Genomic DNA, 20,967 nt, shown 5'->3' with positions numbered 1-20,967 from the left:
GCAACAGACAACTTCCACCATATACCCTTCCCCAATGAGATCCCTCTGGATCTGCAGCGGTCATATAGGAAGTAGGGCTATTTATTAGAATATTGGGACAAAGCCCAACTCTGGAGAGCGACAGAGAGCGAGAGAGAGAGCGAGCGAGAAAAACAGTGGAGAGAGAAGATAGAACGCAGAGAGAGAAAAGAAGCGGGAGGTGGGCCAACTGCTGGCCAACTTGGGCTAATCCCAGTGCTCATGTGTCATTAGGTCTAATAAATATGTCTGCTGACTGCCACTGTCCCCAAAGGGCCCCAGACCTGGCACAGCACCGCCCACACCTGCTGTACACACACACACACGCACACGTCAACCTAGAAGTCTCCCTTATAAACACGCAGGCGCACACAGCAGCCTAACACTTGGCATGAGCCTTGGAACATGTCTATTTGCAAAACACGCGGTAATGATCCAGTGAGCTCATCATTTGGACGTTAGCTTAACCATTACATAATACAACCAGGGAGTTACAGACAAACAGACATGAGGAATGACCAATGAACAGCTTATGGTTCATCAAATGCATCAATAAGAAAGGAGCAGGAAGAGGACGTATCAAAAGGTTGACAGAAGTCCTGTCACCATATAGAATCAAACCCAAAGCTGGCTAGACCATAAACTAGTGAATTATAAAATTGAGGGCTAGGCTCCAACTAAAACACAAATCAGATCAGATTTCCCCTCTACGCTGGGTGTCTTCTAACCCCACCCACCTTCTTTGAGGCTGTGATAGGCATGTCTCTCATAATCCATCAAGTCCTGCTTGTCCAGCTCTTCCCCCATTGGAGGAGAGTCCAAGGGGGCGAGCTCAAAGGACAGGAAGTGGTTGGTGTCCAGCATGATCATTTAGACTTGCTATTAATTATCTTTGTAAAAAAAAATATTTTCATATAGAGGTGTCGTCGTTCAAGTCTTGAATAGATGCTGATACAGCGGTGGCCAAAGATATGGAGCGGGAGGCAGTCGATGGGTCTCTAAAAAGAGGTCTCGTCTGCAATACACGACATCCAAGAGCGTATTGGTTTTCCTCTCACTAAGGTCGAGGCAGGGAGAAGACGTTCGTCTGATTCATTGCGTGTCCAGATGACTTCTGACTGTGCTTGTCAAAGGTTGATTAAGTAGCTTGAAATTTCTAATCAAAAGAGGGGATGTGATTTGACTCAAGAAAACTTGCCATCTTCTGTCTTCCTGGTCAGAAATTCTATTTTCTTCTCTTTCTCTCTGTCCTTCCCTCGTTTCCTCTCGTCGTGACAGTCAGCTAGGAACGATAGAGCTGCTCCACTAAGGTGTCCAATGAGACGGTGGAAATCCACAGGGTAAAACCAAAGATGAAAAAGAGAGAGGGAGGAGAGAAAAAGGAGGGCAGCAGCAGGGACGAGAGCCCAGAGAGAGTGAGAGACTGCTCTGGTTGGAGCTCCTCACTCACACACACACACACACACACACACACACACACACACACACACACACACACACACACACACACACACACACACACACACACACACACACACACACACACACACACACACACACACACACACACACACACACACACACACACACACACACACACACACACACGGTGTTGGTGATAGAGTTCTCCTGCTCAGCTGTTGCCATTCATTCATGTCTCTGCCCACATACCTTCCCCCTTCACAGCTCAACCTACAGACCCAGCCTCCCCCCCAGAGAAAAGGGATTTGTTGATAAACAACAAAAAAACATTGAACTCCACAGATGTTATACTGAAGACATACCTGAGACACATTTAAAGAAAAACTTGGTAATTGTGTTAACGGTTTTGATAAGTCATCATTCATGGTTAAATGCAAGAAACTTTATCAAATCAGTGACGGCAATAACAATGACCTCGAAGTACAACCGGTTTTAGATTTCTCTCAGTACTGTACTCGTTATTCTTTGATGGAACATATTGATACACTGAGTATCTATGGCTCTTCGGGAGATTTGCAACCTTTATCTAGTAGAACAAGTGCAATGGAATACACCATGCAACTCCTCTAGTGAGCTGCGGCAGGCAACTCCTACATCACATGCTGTAACACAGTGACAGAGATTATCTCAGAATCTACCTTTCAATCTTGACAATGCAGGTTACAGTCAAAGCTACTGCATTTGGGGCGACACGTTCTGTTCACAACCTGAACACATGCAAAGCTTTTCTGTCCTGTCTGTGGCTGCTCCAGAATGCTGCCGAGGTCCCCCAACACTCCAACCCCCCCCCCCCTCCCCAGCTCTCTGTGTTTTAAATAGTAGGGACAGCTGGCCATAGGGGGCTATATTCAGCTCAGTATCACCTGTGTGGCTGCTGGGTAGAGTTACTTACAGACACCCACCCACACACGCACACACAATCATTTCAACTTTCACGGCCGGTGCGTTTATCCAGCGTGTACCCATAGGTTCGCCCCTCGCTGACTAACAGTTCTCACTGAAATACACGGACAGACTTGGATTCGTTTTTAGGCCGCTGACGTCTCTGCGTGTAGGTCTTATGATCAGGCCATGGTGGACAGACTGTCCATAGAGAACAGAGCACCACCTTGACCAAACACACTTCACAGGAAGCAGTGTGAAAAACAGGACCAAAGTCCACCGAGCTTTAGCCTACAACTTCCCAGTATGGAAAAAATAAAAAAATATATATAAATATAATATATATATATTTATTTATTTAACCAGGTAAGTCATTTAAGAACAAATTCGTATTTACAATGATGGCCTACCTCGAGAGACAGGACTGTCCGACCACTCCAAAGACACTGAGTAATACATGATCTGTCCTGACTATCCTTATCACCATTATCACTGTACTGTGATTATCACAGCTATCTCCTCAGAGGAGAAAGGTAGTGTTGTAGTAAAGGTTTATGGTTTTAGGAGCAGCCCAGCCTAATGTGTGGGTGGTTACAGCAGGGCTGTTGCCCATGGTTTTATGGCACCTGGGTTTGAGGGTTAGGTTAGATTTTTAGGGTTAGATTTTTAGGCGTTCTGTCATTCTGCCATCAACTATCATTAGAGGACAACTGAGGCATAGTCTTGCGAGTCGTAGTTTGATGCCTCACACTAGGGCCGATTGAAGAGATTCCCTAAGGCCTAGTGTTTCCCAGCTTCCCCTACCATAATATTAGGCAGACCGGGGCCCCCGCTAAGCCAATGTATTTTTAGAAACATTTTAGCCAATAAGAATGCGATCTTATCCAGTGCATTCAGCTAAGGCAGGCAAGAAAAACAACAAAAAACACGTAACACCATCATCGCAAGTGAAACCCTTTTCCATGTTGTTACAACAGGATACAGTATTCTTATGGAGTTCTCACTAATTCAATGCTCAGAGACATCCAGGGTAAGGCGGTCGGGCACTGACTCCCCCACACGAAGGTCACCTTGCTGGGTCGCCCTGCCCCAGTCCTGGAGAGAAGGCTGTAACGCCTGGATAGCCAGACTGATAACCTCCCACAACCCAGCCTCCTTTCCCTCCTTCTGTGCGTCTCTGTGTGCGTCTCTGTGTGTGTGTGTGTCAGCTCTAGTATGGGTGGGACTGCTAGAACCATGTCAGGCAGTACAGGCAAGTTAGCTTAAAACAAACTATAGGTCTTGTACCTCTATGTTCACTCCCTCAGTCAGTCAGTCTCTTTATCCTTCGCTAAACGGACTGGATCTCAAAAGCCCCTGTGGCTGCAGCACTGGAGACGATATCTACCAGGTGTATAGTAAAAATCCAGTCCCATAATGTGAGCAAAAACAACACACATCTTAAATAGGGTAGTAGACCAACCACAGAACGGCCAAAGCACAGAGGTACGCCCAGTCCCACTGATTTCAGTCCTAACAGATGAGGGGGATTGTATGTGGTTCGGCAGGCCTGACAGACTCCAACAAAGACCCTGGCTGTGGGTTCATTCCCTGTTAGGGGGGTAAGGTGGTATTATATCTGAGGAAGTCTGTTCACCCGAGTGGTAACAGAACAGTGGGCTGTTTCACAAGGTAGGCAAAGTATGTAAATAGAAGGGTTTGATTGTGTGATAGTACGGAGACATTAAAAAAGTGTCACAACTGTTTACTCCTCAACACAACACGCCTCACTATTCAGCAGAGTGGGTAAGAGAGGAAAGGACACAGACAGCGGTAGACAGACACAAAGACACTCAGGCAGTGGGGTAGACAGACAGAGAAACACTGAGGGGAAGACAAAGAAAGAGTCAGCAGAAAAAAAGAGGGGAAAGGAGAGGGAAGGACATTTTATTTCATGTTTATTGAACCAGGCAAGTCAGTTAACAACAAATTCTTATTTACAATGACGGCCTATCCCGGCCAAACCCTAACGACGTTGGGCCAATTGTGCGCCGCCCTATGGGACTCCCAATACCGGCCAGATGTGATACAGCCTGGAATCGAACCAGGGTCTGTAGTGACGCCTGTAGCACTGAGATGCAGGGCATTAGGCCGCTGCGCCACTCGGGAGCCCCCTAAACAGCTACAGGAGGTAAGGTTGCCAAATTCAGGGCTGCTGTTAGCATTTGTTAATATGGTGCAGCAGAGCACGAGGGAGGGAGGGAGGGAGGGAGGGAGGGAGGGAGGGAGGGAGGGAGGGAGGGAGGGAGGGAGGGAGGGAGGGAAAAGGAGAGTAGAGCGAGAGGGAGGGAGCGAAAGACAGAAAGAGGGAGCAAGGGGGTTCCTTTTCTAGGCACTACATTTCTGGATGAACATCTGAGATGACCCTATTCTGCACCCCATCCCTCCCTAGTTCACTTCACAGAAAACACATTCCATATCCTTCCCATCACGGTAACAGTCCACCCCCTAAAGCACCAGCAGGCGTGCAGTCTGGAACATGGAACTTGTTACATGTGGCATAGAAGAGGCAAGAACAGTTTGATTCATTCAGAAAGAAAAGGAGGATTCATGTGAAAAGAAAACCGCTGTGTCAAACAGAGAACAGCAAAGACAGATTCATTTTGTGATGGTTACTTCTAAAATATGGATCAAATTACTCGACCGCAAGAGTCTTTTAAGTCATGTGTTCCTCAAAATATAGCCATCACCTCTGTGGTTAAACGGATGGATTCTTCCTCTCCTCCTTTCCTTGTAGCAGAGGCCCCTCTGTGTTGGTCCAGCAACAATGGGAAGACTTTACACACTGTGATTAATATCAGTGGAGGCTGCTGAGGGGAGGACGGCTCATAATAATGGCTGAAACAGAGCGAACGGAATGGCATCCAACACAAGCCCGTTCTCCCCAACATATAAAGCTACATTGACCTTAACCTATCAGTGTGTAGGGGAAACATAACCTAACTGATATACAGGAGACCTAACCTCATTCATCCAATGTGTTCAGCGCTACAACCAGACAAGGCAAAGTACTAACATTAGAGGCTCACTAACAATACATCCCACTAACTGTATATCAAGCTAACTAGAAAACACAAAACAAACAGTGAGGGAAAAAAGTATTTGATCCCCTGCTGATTTTGTACGTTTGCCCACTGACAAAGAAATGATCAGTCTATAATTTTAATGGTAGGTTTATTTGAACAGTGAGAGACAGAATAACAACAAAAAAATCCTGAAAAACACATGTCAAAAATGTTATAAATTGATTTGCATTTTAATGAGGGAAATAAGTATTTGACCCCTCTGCAAAACATGACTTAGTACTTGGTGGCAAAACCCTTGTTGGCAATCACAGAGGTCAGACGTTTCTTGTAGTTGGCCACCAGGTTTACACACATCTCAGGAGGGATTTTGTCCCACTCCTCTTTGCGGATCTTCTCCAAGTCATTAAGGTTTCGAGGCTGACGTTTGGCAACTCGAACCTTCAGCTCCCTCCACAGATTTTCTATGGGCTAGGCCACTCCAGGACCTTAATGTGCTTCTTCTTGAGCCACTCCTTTGTTGCCTTGGCCGTGAGTTTTGGGTCATTGTCATGATGGAATACCCATCCACGACCCATTTTTCAATGCCCTGGCTGAGGGAAAGAGGTTCTCACCGAAGATTTGACGGTACATGGCCCCGTCCATCGTCCCTTTGATGCGGTGAAGTTGTCCTGTCCCCTTAGCAGAAAAACACCCTCAAAGCATAATGTTTCCACCTCCATGTTTGACGGTGGGGATGGTATTCTTGGGGTCATAGGCAGCATTCCTCCTCCTCCAAACACGGCGAGTTGAGTTGATGCCAAAGAGCTCCATTTTGGTCTCATCTGACCACAACACTTTCACCCAGTTGTCCTCTGAATCATTCAGATGTTCATTGGCAAACTTCAGACGGGCATGTATATGTATTCTTGAGCAGGGGGACCTTGCGGACGCTGCAGGATTTCAGTCCTTCACGGCGTAGTGTGTTACCAATTGTTTTCTTGGTGACTATGGTCCCAGCTGCCTTGAGATCATTGACAAGATCCTCCTGTGTAGTTCTGGGCTGATTCCTCACCGTTCTCATGATCATTACAACTCCACGAGGTGAGATCTTGCATGGAGCCCCAGGCCGAGGGAGATTGACAGTTCTTTTGTGTTTCTTCCATTTGCGAATAATCGCACCAACTGTTGTCACCTTCTCACCAAGCTACTTGGCGATGGTCTTGTAGCCCATTCCAACCTTGTGTAGGTCTACAATCTTGTCCCTGACATCCTTGGAGAGCTCTTTGGTCTTGGCCATGGTGGAGAGTTTGGAATCTGATTGATTGGTTGCTTCTGTGGACAGGTGTCTTTTATACAGGTAACAAACTGAGATTAGGAGCACTCCCTTTTAGAGTGTGCTCCTAATCTCAGCTCGTTACCTGTATAAAAAGACACCTGGGAGCCAGAAATCTTTCTGATTGAGAGGGGGTCAAATACTTATTTCCCTCATTAAAATGCAAATCAATTTATAACATTTTTGACATGCGTTTTTTTGTTGTTATTCTGTCTCTCACTGTTCAAATAAACCTACCATTAAAATTATAGACTGATCATTTCTTTATCAGCTGGCAAACGTACAAAATCAGCAGGGGATCAAATCCTTTTTCCCCCTCACTGTAGGAGCCTACAATCATACACCAGTAAATTACACTTGTGGCAAAGGCCAAGTTATCATAAAGGTCTATATCCAGATACATCATCAGAACCAACCTGAAGTGCAAACAGGCGTGTCAGTGAGTTTTTAATGTTAAGAGATTGTGCACATTGATCATGTGAAAGCAGTGACACACTAACTGATAAGATACAACGTCTTTTTAGTAGAATGAAAGTCTACAGAGGAGAGGCCCTAGCATTGTACGGTTTACACCTCTCGGTTATCAGGACAATTCACTTCCTTCAGGATGACTCATAATAACAAACCAATGTCCACAATGACCTCTCAGTCAGAGATTAATAAACTGGAACGTTTAGGACAGTGTTTACTATGAATCACTAGGTAAAGTCTATTCTATACAGACAGACACATCATTTGTGTACGGATAATAGGAGCGTGAGAAATCAAAGAGTTTCCAAGTGAAAATAGACACTGCATTGTATGTGTTATATGTTTAGAAATGTGTGAATATTTATGAATGTGTTGATCTACAGTACCAGTCAATGTGGGAACTCCTTCAGGACTGTTGGAAAATCATTCCAGGTGAAGCTGGTTGAGAGAATGCCAACAGTGTGCAAAGCTGTCATCAAGGCAAAAGGTGGCTACTTTGAAGAATCTCAAGTATAAAATATTTTGATTTGTTTACCACTTGTGGTTACTACATATGTGTTATTTCATAGTTGATGTCTTCACTATTATTTTACAATGTAGAAAACAGTAAAAATAAAGAAAAACCCTGGAATGAGTACTGTATGTATGTGTACATTGTGATGTGTGTGTTTGTGCATGTGTACGTGCGGATGAACATCTTTCCACTGTATTCATAGCAGCTGTTACAAAGAGCAACAGGCTGCGGTTGGCTGATTAAGCAGTTTCCGTAGCTTAAGGGGAGAACCTATCCCAGGAGATTGTTCAGTTGTGATCAGAGTTTTTATTACTGAATGACTATTTGATAACAACTAGAATCTGTAATTACGTAACTGCACTGTGTGTTGGTGATGGCACTGTGATATGTGCTGTGCTCTGTCAGTGCATGTCTATTTCTCAACAGTAACAAGTCTTGTGTTGGCTTGGTGTGTGTGCGTGCGTATTTTGCAAGAGTATATACACAGTGCATTCGGAAGGTATTCAGACCCCTTCCCTTTTTTCACTTTTTTACATTACAGCCTTATTCTAAAATGCATGAAACATTTTTGTCCCCTCAATCTACACACAATACCCCATAATGACAAAGCAAAAATGTGTAGTTTCCTTAATTTTTTTTTTTTAAGGAAAAAAACAGAAATACCTAATTTTCATAAGTATTCAGACCCTTTGCTAGGAGACTGGAAATTGAGCTGAGGTGCATCCTGTTCCCATTCATCATCTTTGAGATGTTTCAAAAACTTGATTGGAGTCCACCTGTGGTAAATTCAATTGATTGGACATGATTTGGAAAGGCACACATCTGTCTATATAAGGTCCCACAGTTGACAGTGCATGTCAGTGCAAAGACCAAGCTTTGAGGTTGAACGAATTGTCCATAGAGCTCCGAGACAGGATTGTGTTGAGGCACAGATCTGGGGAAGGGTACCAAAAAATGTCTGCAGCATTGAAGGTCCAAGTACACAGTGGCCTCCATTCTTAAATGGAAGTTTGGAACCACTAAGACTCTACCTAGAGCTGGCCGCCCGGCCAAACTGAGCAATCGGGGCAGAAGGGCCTTGGTCAGGGAGGTGACTAAGAACCCGATGGTCACTCTGACAGAGCTCTAGAGGTCCTCTGTGGATATGGGAGAATCTTCCATAAGGACAACCATCTCTCTGCAGCACTCCACCAATCAGGCCTTTATGGTAGAGTGACCAGACAGAAGCCACTCCTCAGAAAAAGGCACATGACAGCCCGCTTGGAATATACCAAAAGGCATCTAAAGACTCTCAGACCATGAGAAACAAGATTCTCTAGTCTGATGAAACCAAGATTGAACTCTTTGGCCTGAATGGCAAGCGTCCCATCTGGAGGGAACCTGGCACCATCCCTACGGTGAAGCATGATGGCGGTAGCATCATGCTGTGAGGATTTTTCAGCGGCAGGGACTGGGAGACTAGTCAGGATCGAGGGAAAGAGGAACGGAGCAAAGTACAGAGAGATCATTGATGAAGTCCTAAGCACACTGGAGCAAGTTTTCAGACATTGGCGAAGGTTCAAACAGCCAAGACAACGCAGGAGTGGCTTCGGGACAAGTCTCTGAATGTCCTTGATTGGCCAAGCCAGAGCCCGGACTTGAACCCGATCGAACATCTCTGGAGAGACCTGAAAATAGATGTGCAGCGACACTCACCATCCAACCTGACAGAGCTTGAAAGGATCTGCAAAGAATGGGAGAAACTTCTCAAAAACAGGTGTGCCAAGCTTGTAGCGTCATACCCAAGAAGACTTGAGGATGTAATCGCTGCCAAAGGTGCTTCAACAAAGTACTGAGTAATGGGTCTGAATACTTCCTTTTTTTTCTTATTTTTTTCTCCCCTAAAAACCTGTTTTAGCTTTGTCATTATGGGGTATTGTGTGTAGATTGATGAGGGGGAAAAACGATTTAATACATTTTAGAACAAGGCTGTAACGTAACAGAATGTGGAAAAAGGGAAGGGGTCTGAATACATTCCGAATGCACTGTATATGTGTTTTGACTGCATTGTATTTATGTAAATGAGCCAGAAACAGAGATAGCCAAAAATACAATCGCTACAAGGACGGAGAGATCGAGACAAACGGAGGGAAAAGGGGGATGGAAGTGGGAAAAGAGGGGGGCAAATAGAAGTCTGTGTGCTGCTGTAAATGAGTGGATGTCACAAACAGCTGTGTGTCTCGCCCACATTAGCTAAGCAGGGACAGGGAGGCCCCTCTAGCTCCTTTTTCCTCTCCCTCAACCTTTTCCTGCGCTCCTGTCCCCGTTTTGATCCTCTCTCTCCTCGTCCCTTTTCGCTCCCCGTCCGTCCATCTCTCCCTCTCCACCGTCTCCTCCTTTCCCCTCTCTGCTCAGGGCCAGTGAGAGCGTGCTGGAGCCTCTACAGTATGCTGGGCTGGCTGGCTGCTTGGCACTCTTCCCTCCCTATTACATAAACTCAACCACACAGCTCCTCTACAGCCTACCACTGCTGCTAGAAAGCGCCACAGCTTACAGGCTGCCTCCACTCACACTGTACCCACACTAAGGGCAGCGGGAGAGGGGGACAGAATGTGGGAGTGGGACATCTAGGGTACTTTCTAAGTTTCCATACAATGTGTTGTTTTGTGTACATTTACGTAATTATTTATGTAGCCAGAATCCTACTAATGAAAACGTAACTTTTTCCCATGTAATGGAATATTCTAAATCGGCAGGCAGGCTAAGAATCTATATTCTTCAAATAAATGTTGTACCTCTAACCATGAAAAATCACTAGGCCTGTACTGCACGGGGAGAAGAGGTGTTGAATGTATTCCGAAAGAACAGATGACTGTTTCCCCCATTGGCTCCAGGCTCTCCGTCATTGCTCTAGTAGTCTAGTTTAGACGAATCAGAGCCACACACCTTTAGCCATGCATTAACATACCCCACCTTGCTTTGTTGCCAGGTGTGGGGGTTGGTGGTGGTCTGGGAAGTAGCAGAGGTGAACCGTTTCTAGTCTCTCCTATTCATTACTGACAGACAGATAGACATGACTGATGACCAAGCCCCTGGCAACCCTGGAGCCAGCCTGTTTAACATGACAAGCCCTCAGCTGGGCTGGGCTCCACAACACAACACCCAGGACAATCACAGCGAGTCAATCAGTCAATCAACCTCACTGGGGGTTGCAGGTCTAGCTCTGTGCTTTGCTACTAACAGCTGATCTGAGAGCAACTCTTCCAATCCCAAACCAAACTTTATAAGAGCCAAAAAAGCTGAGAAAACAGGACAGTGTCCCAAATCTCTCCTGATGGAGTGGGAGTCATAACAGCCAAGCCAGCTGCTTTCAATGAGGCGCTGTCGTCTCAGAGAGAACAGTCAAATTCATCGCCCCCACCAACCTGCCACCTTCCAGCCCAGCTCACCCCAGCCTCCCCTGTTAGCAGGAACACCCTCCAGGACACCCCAGCCTTCCCATATCAGAAATAAATGTAATGGAAATACATCATAATAACTGTATAATAGCTTCAGAATATGTTTTAAAACCATGCTAATGTTGGCGGGCTGGGAATGACAGAATGATTACAGTTATTTTTATTTGTTCAATTGGCCTTGAGATTAAAGAGCGGCTGTGAAACTTTAACACAGAGCAATATGTACTTTACATAGCCTGGCCATTGAACAACAACACTCTTTTAAAGTTACACTGCCGCTATGACATTACGCACACATACACACTTGACCTACTGGTACAGATATACTGACACCTGAGTGACAACATCCACAGCTGATATAAACAAATACTCCACAAAAAGACACTTTACCTGAGTGTATGGCCATATCCCTCTTCCCTAGAAGGATAAAGTACAACCTTCCTCCAAGTTTAGCGATCCATACTCCTAAGAGAACAGCAGGAAAGAGAGGCTACAGGCAGAGTTGCGTTTCCAAGACCAAAAAAGTTTTCCACGGCAGTCCCGGCACCCCTTCCTGTAGAATAAATTCTCCACGAGAACTACAAACAACACGGCGTGTTTGTGAGTGTGCGTGTAGCCCACTTCTTCTAACACTGGCTGCAGCCAATCCCTGCCTGTTGTACCTGTCTGCGAGTGTGTGCACGCCCTGACAGAAAGGGTGTGTGTAGGTCTGTGTGTTTGAGGCAGTGAGTTTTTCTTCTTCTTCCTCATTGCTCCTTGGATTCCATCCAAGTCCAGGCCCAAGTTCCTAACCTCTCTGGGGCAACACCTACTTTTTCCCGCTCGGTGCCATTTTCTTTCTCTTTAGAAAGGCAGGCAGGCTGCAGGCAGAATGTCACTGCTGTTGTTGCTCAGGCAGAATACTTAAAAGTCCAGGAGAAAACATGGGGGAAAACACTGGTGCCTGCCGATCTGCATTCCAGATCACCTTTTGGCCTCAAATATTATCACTACTGCCCTCCATTCTCTCGCTCTTCCTGTTTTCCTCTGTCTGCATCGTTCCTTCCTTCTCTATATCCTACAGAATTATGCAATTCCGTCTTTCGGGTGACTCCCCTCTTTTCATCCCCCACTCTCCTCCTCCTCCAATATTTCTACATCCCCCTCTATTGAACGTACGGGGAAGAAAATGTATGAAATGTATGCATTCACTACTGTAAGTCGCTCTGGATAAGAGCGTCTGCTAAATGACTAAAATGTAAATGTAATTGAAAACCCCCTTACACCTCCAAGTTGTAAATGACCTCAAAAGGCATTATTCCACCATGTTATCATACTCTCGCCACAAAGTTCTAGTGGATTAGAAAACACAGCTATCGCCCTTCTCACTCAGGGCCACGTTATCATAAAGAAAAGTGCTAACGTTAATCAACATTTGCCCTTTTCTTTCCATCTTTCCTCCTTTCTCTGACAAATAGGCCTGCCTACACACACACACACACACACACACACACACACACACACACACACACACACACACACACACACTCGCTGAACGCTGACCCCCGACTCAACCCTGACATGAAAGCCTGCAAATATTCACTTGAGAAACCTTCAGCAGCCCTCCTCTCTAAAGCAAGGTACTGTGGAATGAGAGATTGCATAACTCTACTTGAAGACAGAGAGAGAGTCCCAAACTATTTCCCATTTAGTGCACTGCTTGGGCTACCCATCGGTCCTAGTAAAATAAAATAGTGCACTATGAATATAGTGCCATTTGGGACACAACCCATAGCTACCATGCAGAGGCCACTAAGATGGTTGTAGACGAGATAGATGTAATGGACTTATAGCCTTGCTAACATTCCTGTGTCTCGCTTCCACCATGTTGTGTCAGATAAGAGACTGGGAAGGTCCTGCTACAACACGTCTGCTACTGTCAGCCAGCCTGTACGAAGCATTAGTAGCCCAGGTAGGCAGTGTTTAAAACGAGGAGTGGTGCCCTTGGGCTGGGGGAGTGAGTGGGGAGTGGGGGTTAAACACTAAAACTCAACCTTTTATCCTTGTAATTCCCTTTGCAGGGAGGGTCTATTCATCCTGGCCTTGACTGAGACTCCCATCTGGCTCTTAAGCAAATCTTGTTAAGCAAACTCATTGTACCTTCAGTTTCACTCTCCTTACGTTAAGCTGATCATGTCTCATTGAGATACAATCTAGGCATATTTTACAAGAAGGACCTGTTCAAGATAACAGCAGTTCCACATAAATACATCAACTCCATCATCATGAACAGTATTACTGTCTCAGTATCAGCAATGATCCTTCACTCCCCCTCTATGGCATTCTACATCTCCTTCACCCTCATCTGCCCACCAAATCGCCATCTCGCTGAACCCTCTCCTGTGGAGACGTAACCTGGCCACTGTATATGGCTGGGAGAGCTGTACAGACCTCATACTGAACTCCTGCTTTTCATGCAGGAGATGGGCATTTGAAAAAAAAAAGTACTATTCCAATAATATGACATTTCTTCGGAAATTAAGATAGTCGAAATACATGTTTTTTTTGTAACTTTGTTTAAACTTGGACACTTGCTTGCTACGCAGCTCGAGCAACTTGGGAGAGCGCTTTAGCAAGGCGGGGGATGGGCAGGGGCCGGTGTTTGACATGGGAGACAGAGACAAAAAGTAGCCACTGACTCACGACATTTAGACAAACTTGTAAATTTCATAGGTTATCTATCATCAAATCGATGTAAAGAAGCTAGCTAAAATAGCCAGCTAGCTTGGCTAGTTGAGGCTATTTTGCTGCGCTCCCCGTTCTTGTCTACACTCAGATTAAACAGCCTACCTGTCGGTTGCTCATTGTTGCCTACTGCTTCTCATTTACCTAACTATATTCCATAATTTTTCTGACCGTAATGAGCATAACAGTGGAAAGTAGGGATGTTGAGGGTGCTGCAGCACCCCCTGATAAAGTAAAATAATACTTTTTACAACGTTTGTGCACTGGGCCTTAATTACTCCTGTATGAGCGGACAAAAATGGTAGTTAGCAGCACAGGCAGAAAAATTCTCACCACCACTTTGGTCAACAAAAAAATGAATGGCTTATTTGCTACGTGAGGTTTATTTTTTGTAATGCTTAAGTTGTTAGGAGTGTACTGATGTAAGTAGGACACGTGACACCCCGGAAACTTTGAGAAAAAACACTATCATAATTGTCTCGAGATGACTACGCATATTCAAGGCACGAGGCTAGTAGCATAGCATCTCTCTCCACTGATTACAGGCGGTTGACATCAACAACCCTCATAGAATATTCCCAAAATAATTACAATAATGAAATGTATCCACCTGTCCAAAGAAAGGATATGTGGGAGCTAGACAGCCCGCAGTGCCGCTTTGTGGACAATTTCACTTAATTAAAAAATATATATATTGTAGGGCTTCCCTCATGCCACTTTTCATGACGGTGCTAGCAGCCACGTGACTGAGTGCTAGCTAGGTAGCAACCGGAACATTAACAAGTAGTGAGTGGAGTTACAAACGGACTGTACTAAACAAGTTAAATGTCTTACCTGTGATTAAATGTTTTGCACATGTATACTTGTACACTAGGTCCCCACATTTCCCATTCCGAATAGCCTTAAGCCACAGGGCTCTTCTCGCAGGCTCTATTTCCCTATCTGGGACCACTGCGAACGGTAGATCGAGATATTTCAGTGGTGTAAAGTACTTAAGTAAAAATACTTTAAAAGCACTACTTAAGTCGTTTTTTTGGGGGTATCTGTACTTTGATTTATATATTTTTGACAACTTATGTATTTTTTTTACTTCACACATTTTTCCCTGACACCCAAAATTACTTGTTACAGTGCATTCGGAAAGTATTCAGACCCCTTCACTTTTCCCACCTTTCACCCTGTTAATACCATTCCTACGGTGAAGCATTGTGGCAGATCATGCTGTGCGGATGTTTTTCAGCGGCAGGGACCGGGAGACCAGTCAGGATCAAGGTAAAGATGAAGGGAGGAAATCACAGAGAGATCCTCAGGACCTCAGACCAGTGCGAAGGTTCACCTTCCAACAGGACAACGACCCTAAGCACACAGGCAAGACAACGCAGGAGTGGCTTCAGGACAAGTCTCAATGTCCTTGAGTGGCCCAGCCAGAGCCCGGACTTGAACTCGATCGAACATCTCTGGAGACCTGAAAATAGCTGTGCAGCGACGCTCACCATCCAACCTGACAGAGGAGGATATGCAGAGAAGAATGGGAGAAACTCCCCAAATACAGGTGTGCCAAGCTTGTAGCGTGATGCCCAACAAGACTCGAGGCTGTAATCGCTGCCAAAGGTGCTTCAACAAAGTACTGAGTAAAGGGTCTGAATACTTATGTAAATGTGATTTCAGCTAGTGATGCACCGATATGACATTTTTTGGCCGATACCAATATTTTCCTTGCCCCCCCAAAAAAACAGTACAGATATTTAAAATTTGAGCGGCCTTTTAAGCATTCTGGTACAGTTAAATAGTTAACACACACACACACACACGGACGCAGCGGTCTAAGGCACTGCATCTCAGTGCAAGAGGCATAACAACAGTCCCTGGTTCGAATCCAGGCTGTATCACATCCAGCCGTGATTGGGAGTCCCATAGGGCGGCGCATAATTGGCCCAGGGTCGTCCAGGCCGTCATTGTAAATAAGAATTTGTTCTTAACTGACTTGCCTAGTTAAATAAAAGTTTACACACACCACACTGACTAAAAAGTTATTTGGTTGGCATTTACGCATGTCCCCATTACCAGTAAACAATCAAAACCTATGTCTTTCACTTATTTGCTGTGCTGTTTCATTGTTCATTTGTTCAGTCGTTTCATTCTCAACCAGGATTTCTATGGAACGCCATTTGTGTCTTTGCGTGTAAAAAAAACAACACTATTTGACGAGTTAAATAAGCTTGTTGACCAATCAGGACCTGAATATGACTGCACGTCACAGAAGAATTTAACGCGTTCATAACTTTTTTACATAGTTATTACACATTGATTACACTATCACTCATATTTCCTATGTCACAATTCATCGATACGTATGCTATGATGCTGGTAAAGTTGTCCCGCGCACCTACAGTGCTGGTCAGAAAAAAAAGCTAGCTAGCTCATGGATGCAAACAATGTTCTTCCCCAAAAACACAGCAAAAAACTGTTTCAGTAGCTATAGCTAGCTAGCTAACTAACTAACTAACTACACAACTAGGTGTCATCTAAAATAACCCTAATTTATATGACAGTTCTTATTTGATTAATGGTGGTCGAACCCATCTATGTGAAGCTAGCCACAATAAGGATTAGCCACAATAGTAGAATTTGCGGTTAGCCTTCAAAATAAAAGTATGGCATAATTCCACTATTTGTATTCATTTGCATCACTGTCAATGATATACTTTTATTCTGAACACAAACTGCAAACTCGACTATTATGGTAATCCTGATTGTGGCTAGTTTCACAACACATAACCTGGTCCGGTCGAGCCTCACTAGCCAGATGAAGCTAGCTGGCTGCTTATAACGTTAGCTTTGGGCAACAGGGTTAAGTAGCTGGCTAGCTATTTATTTTCATGAACTGAAGTTCAATTTCAATAGGTGAACAACAAGTGGCTACCTAGCTAATACTTACTCACAAGAACTTCTAAATCATTGCTAAGAATAATGAAAATGACTGCAGTTTCTACTGGTCATTGTTGTTAGGCTGGTTGTATTGGTGCTAACTAGGTACCAAGCTAAAGCTAGCTACCCCAGAAGTTGCAGTCAAAGAAATAATGCTTTATTACCAACGCGGTATTGTAAACACATCGTTCGTGTCTGGGGTTTGCTTGTTTGCAGACTTTTTTCTACAGCTTTGACAGTGCAACTGTGTCTTTTTTGACACGCAAAGACCCAAATGGAGTTCCATAGTATGTATGTCGTGAAGCTAATAGCAGTGACGCTATTACTGTGCAACTCCGGTAGGGCAACATTTGAAAAATAGTGAGCTTGGTAGTGTGTACCAGTGCTCGAACAGTTGGTGAAAGCCAACATCACCCACGACAGAGAACGGTTGATTGTCAAGGGCAATGAATTCCATTATCTTGGCTTAATGGATTTCGCCTTTGAGTTGTCTCGCTGAAATTTTCTTACTCTTTCAAATGACTGCTCGACTTGTTGACTGCTCGATCCACACAGCAGACATTGTGTGGGCTAGGTTAGGAATGCTGTGTTGCACGTGTAGCGCAAATTTTACATGGCATCATTACATCATGTACCTATGTTATATAGGTATGCACGGTAGCTTTGACATCGGTTTTAAACATCGGCGTAAAACTAGACATCGGCCGATACCGATGTTGGCATTTTTAGCTAATATCGTCCGATTCCGATATGTTCACCGATATATCGTGCATCCCTAATTTCAGCTTTTTTCTTTTTTTCTAAATTTGCTAACATTTCTAAAAACCTGTTTTTGCTTTGTCATTATGGGGTATTGCTTGTAGATTGATGAGGTAAAACATTTTTTAAATCCATTTTAGAATAGGGGTGTAACGTACCAACGTGGAAAAAGTCAAGGGGTCTGAATACTTTAAAAATACACTGTAGGGGAACTATTCTACCCTGATATTGCTTTAATAACAATATTACATGGCAAAAATAGTAGCACTGGAAAATTATCACATCCTGAGTGATAAAATATAGGCTTTGAATTACTTTGCTAGAAGCTACACACCGCTGAGTTGAGCGACACAGTGGTGTGCATTATAGACCGTTTAATTCCTCTCATCTGAAAATCGGAGTATTAGCAACAATCATGCATGTCAGTTCAGTGCACACAGCGTAACAGAGAAAATACAATATTCAAGATTTTATTTATTTTACCTTGATACGGTATGGTATGTCTGATAGTTGATGAAAGAGGAGGATCATACGGGGGAAATAGGGAACGCTTCGCGTCTGACACCAACTCACCGTTCTTCCTGTCTCGCACAGGCATGTCGTTGGAGGCGGGCTGCAGAGTTAACTCCTGAAGCTCATTGGTCACTGCTTCGCTCTGTGGGCTGGAGGCGGAGCCGGGTGCCACGGCAACCACCATGATGCCAGGACTTAGCTCCGCCCCACCCTGTGGCTCCAGCGTCGCCAGGGTGACAGAGATACCTGTGAGGTATACAATTATAAAAAAATAAAAAGTAAAGGTCAGTCTGGTTTGCAAATGTTCGCATGCAGAAAATATGGTTTCAACAGGGGTGGGGAACTCCGGTCCAAGAGAAATGGTGCAAAGGATTTTGTTCCACCCCTGCAATAACACACTTCATTCTAGGCTTGGGCGGTATACCGGGGTATTTGGAAATTGCCACGGAATGGTTTTTCAATACAGTCAATACCATTGAAACTATTTCTTTTAAGTTTTAAAATAAATGTTTATATTTGCAGCTACTTTTAAAGAAAACACCTGCAGTCAACTTGTGCAATAAGTTAGTAGGTAAAGAAGAACGCGTTCTTCATTTTACCTGTCACAATTTTCATTATGATGCTTAACGATAGTTCCCAGTCACATTGTGTTTAATTACAAGCACACAACTACGAGACCGTAGCCTTGTGAGTCACTCACTGTTGTGCAGCACCCGCCAGGTGATCTAGTTATAGTATGGAATTCACAACTAAATATTTGCCAGCTAGGTATCTTATAACTTAAGTTAAATGTGCATTTGTTTTGCTAATTTTTTACCAAGCTTTGCTTGGTAAAAGCAGTGAATCCCCGCCTGGATCAAATGCCTTGCTGTCTAATATCTGTTTTGTGCCAAACGGAGTAGCATTTTTGGGTAACTTTGATAACTTTATGAACTAGGATATCCTTCTTGCAGATAGTTTAGGTCAGAGATTGTATAAAATGTTCACAATGCACTCATTAGCATTTAGTTAGCATTCTCTATGGGATTTGAGATGTACTTGTTAACATTGCTAACTTTCGTATTACAAAGGCTGGGTGGGGTTTTGTGATCAGTGCCGGTATCACAAATATCCCGGTATGGCACGAGGTCGGTATGAAGGTATGACAATCTGGATGCCGCCCAAGCCTACTGGATTCCGCTTATCAGCTAATAATGGATTTCAATATAAACAACTTAGTTTAAATCAGGTGTGTATTACAGCTGGGCTAGAACAAAACTCAGTGGCTATCCAAGACAAATGTTGCACACACTCCTTTATCGTGACCCGATCTATAGAAACTTGCAACCAGAATCGTGACTCAAAATTTGAAGTCGTCCTTCAATTGACAGCTCTGCATAAACTAGACACTCAATTCCCCTGAGGCCTGTTCTTTGCTAACCACTGACGCAGACACAGTGGCAGAGGGTTAGGGTAGATAGATGTAGTCTACTCTCCCTCTCGGTTGCTCAGGGCTGGGAGGTAGAACCTAGAACAGGCTGGAACACGCTAATGGAACACTGAGCATCTCTTGTGCAACTATGGAATTCAGACACAGAAAGAACACAATTTAGGAATGCATTTCTGCAGGCTAAGGATTATAAAGTCAACTATCTGGAGGAATAGGCATTTTGTGTTTTCCTTCACCGGAATCTTCAGTAATTTTTGTAATTAACAGAAAATCTATGGCAATGGATAATAACTTTAGTCATTTATACCTGAATATTTTTTTTTTTTATTGTTATATAGTGTTAGTTTTTTTGTGTCCATGAGTTTCTAGTATATGGAACATATGGTTGAAGAGGAAAATAGCCTAATTAACTCCGCAACCCTATCTAACTATTGACATTTTTCACAACTGCCACCAGTTTTACGGCAAAAACATTGACAACAAATAAATATTGACATAGTAAAATAAAGAAGTGGTAAAAGTCTGAAATGATATTGCAGAAACCCTTATATTAAACCACCAATGGAATTCACTAAATTCATGGTCTGTATTTAGGATACAGTTTTACAGATGTCATTTTATTTTCAAATCATCTTATTGAACTATTTCATATATTTTGCATGTGATAAGGCCACACAGAGGGACAGAGATAATTAAAGACAACATTAGACAAAAGCTCCCACGAGATGTCTTGAGAGATTACATAAGGCAAGTCAGTTAAGAACAAATTCTAAATTTACAATGACGGCCAGTGACGGCCAGTGGGTTACCTGCCTTGTTCAGGGGCAGAACGACAGATTTTTACCTTGTCAGCTCAAGGATTTGATTTGATCCAGAAACATTTTCAGTTAATTGCCCAACGCTCTAACCACTAGGCTACCTGCCCCAATGTCAACACTGCAGAGTTAATTAGGGGTTCAGAGGTGCGAAGTAGCTGAAGTCCTACTGTATTTGTTCCAGATAATTATGTTTCTTTTTTTGCCATTTTGGTGGGGGAAAAAAGCTAATTCTCCTGAGATTATAAGACCCAGGACTGTGCAATTTAGCATGGTAAAGGCCCAAGGGCCACACCCGTTCAAGCAATACCATGCCAATTGGCCACATGGTGGTGGTATAACAAGCGATTGAAAATGCTAACTTTGTAAGGTCAGCCCCCGCACCCCGTATGACCTAAAGTCATGAACCCCGGCAATGCAGCTTTAATTCTGTTTGTTTTCATGCGTGTGTTTTCTACCCATGGAGTGCAGCAGGAAACATCATTACAACAGAGCAGGCCTGTCAACAATAAGGCTGTGTTGTCTAAGGATCTCGCCCTCTCTCATTCTTGCTCTCACACTATTCTTTTCACTTTCAATCTCTCCATTTCTGTGTTGAGCTCAGGCTATTGCTGATAT

At 43.9% G+C, this 20,967-nt stretch overlaps 1 protein-coding gene across 5 annotated transcripts in view; it reads right to left on the bottom strand.

The window, feature by feature from the left end:
* Positions 1-20,967, bottom strand: part of LOC106589524 (myocardin-related transcription factor A) — a 52,761-nt gene that overhangs the window by 22,806 nt on the left and 8,988 nt on the right. For 2 of the 5 annotated variants that reach the window (XM_045710328.2, XM_045710327.2), the window contains exon 3: positions 18,166-18,351. In XM_045710328.2, coding sequence (XP_045566284.2) covers positions 18,166-18,289 — 124 coding nt within the window. In that variant the 5' untranslated portion in view covers positions 18,290-18,351. Of the gene's footprint in view, positions 1-755; positions 1,436-11,571; positions 11,954-18,165; positions 18,352-20,967 lie in introns of those variants that run through there. The other 3 variants (XM_014179618.3, XM_014179615.3, XM_014179617.3) reach the window with 3 other exon arrangements.

This window comes from Salmo salar, chromosome 28 (genome assembly GCF_965601325.2).
Source record: "Salmo salar chromosome 28, fSalSal1, whole genome shotgun sequence".
Taxonomy (NCBI): Eukaryota; Metazoa; Chordata; class Actinopteri; order Salmoniformes; family Salmonidae; genus Salmo; species Salmo salar.
The sequence above is the reverse complement of the archived record's forward strand: the minus strand, read 5'-3'. Positions and strand labels throughout refer to the sequence as shown.